Source organism: Oncorhynchus mykiss, chromosome 11 (genome assembly GCF_057628025.1).
Source record: "Oncorhynchus mykiss isolate SJ-2025 chromosome 11, ASM5762802v1, whole genome shotgun sequence".
NCBI lineage: Eukaryota > Metazoa > Chordata > Actinopteri > Salmoniformes > Salmonidae > Oncorhynchus > Oncorhynchus mykiss.
The window spans coordinates 58,936,472-58,939,948 of NC_143032.1; the positions used below are offsets into that span (position 1 = coordinate 58,936,472).

General features: G+C 40.9%; 1 protein-coding gene across 1 annotated transcript; it reads left to right on the forward strand.

Annotated features, from left to right (window-relative positions):
- Positions 1-390: 390 nt before the first annotated feature.
- nkx6-3 (NK6 homeobox 3) lies at positions 391-3,477 on the forward strand. Its single transcript, XM_021621537.3, has 3 exons — positions 391-1,269; positions 2,027-2,196; positions 2,354-3,477. The coding sequence occupies exons 1-3, from the start codon at positions 858-860 to the stop codon at positions 2,582-2,584; spliced, it is 813 nt and encodes a 270-aa protein (XP_021477212.1). The 5' UTR covers positions 391-857; the 3' UTR covers positions 2,585-3,477.

The window sequence follows — 3,477 nt, forward strand, 5'->3', positions numbered from 1 at the left end:
ATTCCTTTGTGCATCAATACATTTTATAATAACCACTGTTCACAATATCTTACAAAAAAGGTAAAGATGATACAGAGCTTTTGTTTTACGGTAAAGCTGATCCATCACAATATCAGTCTTTCCCAAATTAGCGTTCATATGCCATACTATGGACTAAAACAGAAGAATTCTAAACCTGTGTGTTGAAGCTGCTTCTGCCTCAGCACCACAGAGAGCCAGCCATGGCAGGTCATCAAAAAACAACTTGTTCCCACTCCACCTGTTCAAAACGCTATTAATCTGCTGCCTTCCAATAGAAGGCTTGGCTTTGTCCCGGGAGCCAATAGAAATACGAGAGCTGCGGGACCGACCAATCCAAGGCAGCATTCTAATATGTCCTTTCTTTATCAAGGTGCCACTCCACTTCAAGATACTGCTTATTTATGACCCCCGAGGAGAGAGCAGGGAGGAGATATTTGTCTTAAGGAGCAACTGTGAACACTGTTTCTCAGGTTGCACAACACCTGATGTTGATTTTGGAACTGTCACCTTCAGTACTATGGTACAAAGCAGGTGAAGGAAGACAGTGAAGAGGTTTTATGCTGGCACCAGCCCTCTGCTGTCATAGCCAGCTAGAGAGACACCTCTGCAGATACCAGTGACCTGGTGTAATCTAGTCCTCAGATAGGGGACATTGGCATCAGCATCATTTGAACATCAACAGACTGGATTAAGAAATAAGAACACAATCAACGAACCCGTATTCATCCAGTCTTGGTGAGAGAGGTAAACGTGAACCTTTGTGGGCCGCACTGGGTCTTTTCATGACTGGACCTTGTTAGGTGAGTTGGTGAAATCTAAAAGTGGAGGCACTTCTCATGGATTCCAACATACCGGGGTCTTTTCTGTTCAACAACAGCCTGAACCAGTTCTCCTCGGACTTAAAGGCGCCTGTGTGTCAGTACTCAGTGCCCAACTCCTACTACAAGCTAAACCCAGGCCTGAACAGCCAGCTGCAGGCAGCAGGCACACCCCACGGCATCAGTGACATCCTCAGTCGTTCCATGATGGGTGCTACGGGCACTACCACCCTGCTCTCTGGATACCCTACCATGGGGGGCTTTGGCACTGTGGCCACCCCGGGGGTCTACTACAACCGTGCAGACTACAACCCCTCACTGGGCGGCTTCACCAAGCCTGGCGCTGAGTGCCCCGTGAAGGGTCGCAGTGGCAGCTGCTGGGTAGAGAGTGGGTACGAGTGGAGAGGAGGGAGGCAGCAGTGCAATAACAGTGAGTAACTCCGCACTATAGTCACCTAAACATCACACGACTCACACACCAACTGACTGAGGCATGGCTTATATCACCAATCCATAATACTCAGAGAACTGTATTATTAGCTAGATTCTTATCATGTTTTTTCTCAAAGCTTAAACAAATGAATATATTTGGTGTAAATTACTTTTGTAACTCCTCTGTTTAATTAAAGAACAAATATCTTAAAACATTTGTATAACTTAATTTCTCATAAGTTTTTAAATCAAGGTTCTGTTAGTTAAAGGTGAAAATATATTTTTGTATAAAGTGTATGGCAGTCTATTGTAATCTATAATGTAATTTTATGTGTCATTGTTTAAATACTGGTTATCACTAACCATTCAGTCTTTCAGTAAAGATAGTGTACATAGAATTTGGCTGACTCATTCACTTAACATACAAATATCTGGAATCTGATTACATGCTAAAAAAGGATAATGCTGCATAGGTCACATAAAACATTTTAAGATGTGAAAAAAGTTTGTATTGAGAAATGTATCTAATTTATATCGGATCATCTCTGCAATACAAACACACACAAAAATACAGTACAATTGGTTGTATATTCATTTTTATTCCTCCAATATGAGTATTTTACTAACTACTACTAATATTTTACAGATATGTAAAAATATCTATGTAATTGACCATCATTATTTACCTCACTATTTGTATGCAGTCTCCAAGTGACGTAAATTGAAAATAAGTGTAATGCACACTTCATTTCCAGACATTGGGCATCTAGAGGATATTTCAGGCAGGAAGAAGCACACCAGACCTACATTCAGTGGACATCAGATATTTGCCCTGGAGAAAACCTTTGAGCGGACCAAGTACTTGGCTGGGCCAGAGAGAGCTAGACTGGCCTACTCCCTGGGCATGACAGAGTCACAAGTCAAGGTAAAGCAAAAGTCCCCATATAGACAGATCTAAATGCATGCGCTGACTATACACTTCATCTGAATTAATTTAGTAAAAAGGATTACAGTATTGTATAACTGAATGTATGCTGGTTAAAATAAGAAATCCCACTAAGTAAAGAAATTATTTAAATCAGGTGTGGTTCCAGAACCGCCGCACCAAGTGGAGGAAGAAGAGTGCATCAGAGCCCAGCTCCACCCAGGCGATGCGGGGTGAGCAGGGAGGGGAGGCCTCGGAGAACGAGGTGGAGGATGAGGAGTACAACAAGCCTCTGGATCCCGACTCGGACGACGAGAAGATACGACTGCTGCTGCGCAAACACCGCCGGGCTTTCTCTGTACTCCGCCTTGGACCACATCACGTCTGACACATAAACACAAAAGCTGCCACGCACACACGCACACAGACACACACGCACACATCAGATGTGCATGTTGTAGCAAGGGGTAGCATTAAACACATTTTGTAGTACAGACAGACACACAACTAAATATTCAAGCATGTTCAAAATAAGGCACATTTATAATACAGTAAGTTTAAGGAGAAAAAAGGGTAACGGTTCACGTGAAGTGATGCCTTGACGTACCATATTTGTAACCATAATGGAAACAGAGGGAAGATGTTACCATTAAATGATGGGTGAAACAGTTTAAATTGAAACTAGAATTCATCAATGACTTTCAATGAGGCAAATGGTTAACTGTTATGTAGGAAACCCATCATGACCTATTATCCTCAGCTGCACCATGATGGTTGCATCAAACGTGAAAGGAAATAGTTTCTCATGTGTACATACACATTATAGCAGACCAAAGCTAAATAGATATGTAAACCATGGATAACGCAGTTGACAGTACCTGTTTTATTTGAGTAGAATAAACACTTCAGGTCAAGGACTTTTTATTTCAGTTCATCAAATGAATTTGCTTGTTGTACTCTTAATATTGAATGTCCATTTGAACTTGTTTCAGTCAACTGCTGTACTATGAACACAGAATATTTCTATTATTAACTCTGATTCATTTAATTGAGAGCCTGGCAATGCTGTTTTTTTTTTTAACACTGGCGTTGAGGGTACACATATCAAGATAAGTCTTGACCTTTTATTTTGACTAATGTGTTAGCTAATGTCATGCAGACATGCAAGCTTTCCTGACATTTGAGGGTTTCTGCGCATCCAAATTAAGTTGCATAAGGATAATGTAAATGAATGATGACATTTTTAATTGTACAATAAATTATTGTGAATTATTTATTGAA

Coding starts and splice junctions, on each gene's coding strand:
- nkx6-3 (XM_021621537.3), top strand. CDS start 858: ATGGATTCCAACATACCGGGGTCTTTTCTGTTCAACAACAGCCTGAAC. Junction 1,270..2,026: donor GAGGCAGCAGTGCAATAACA/GTGAGTAACTCC, acceptor CTTCATTTCCAG/ACATTGGGCATCTAGAGGAT. Junction 2,197..2,353: donor TGACAGAGTCACAAGTCAAG/GTAAAGCAAAAG, acceptor TATTTAAATCAG/GTGTGGTTCCAGAACCGCCG.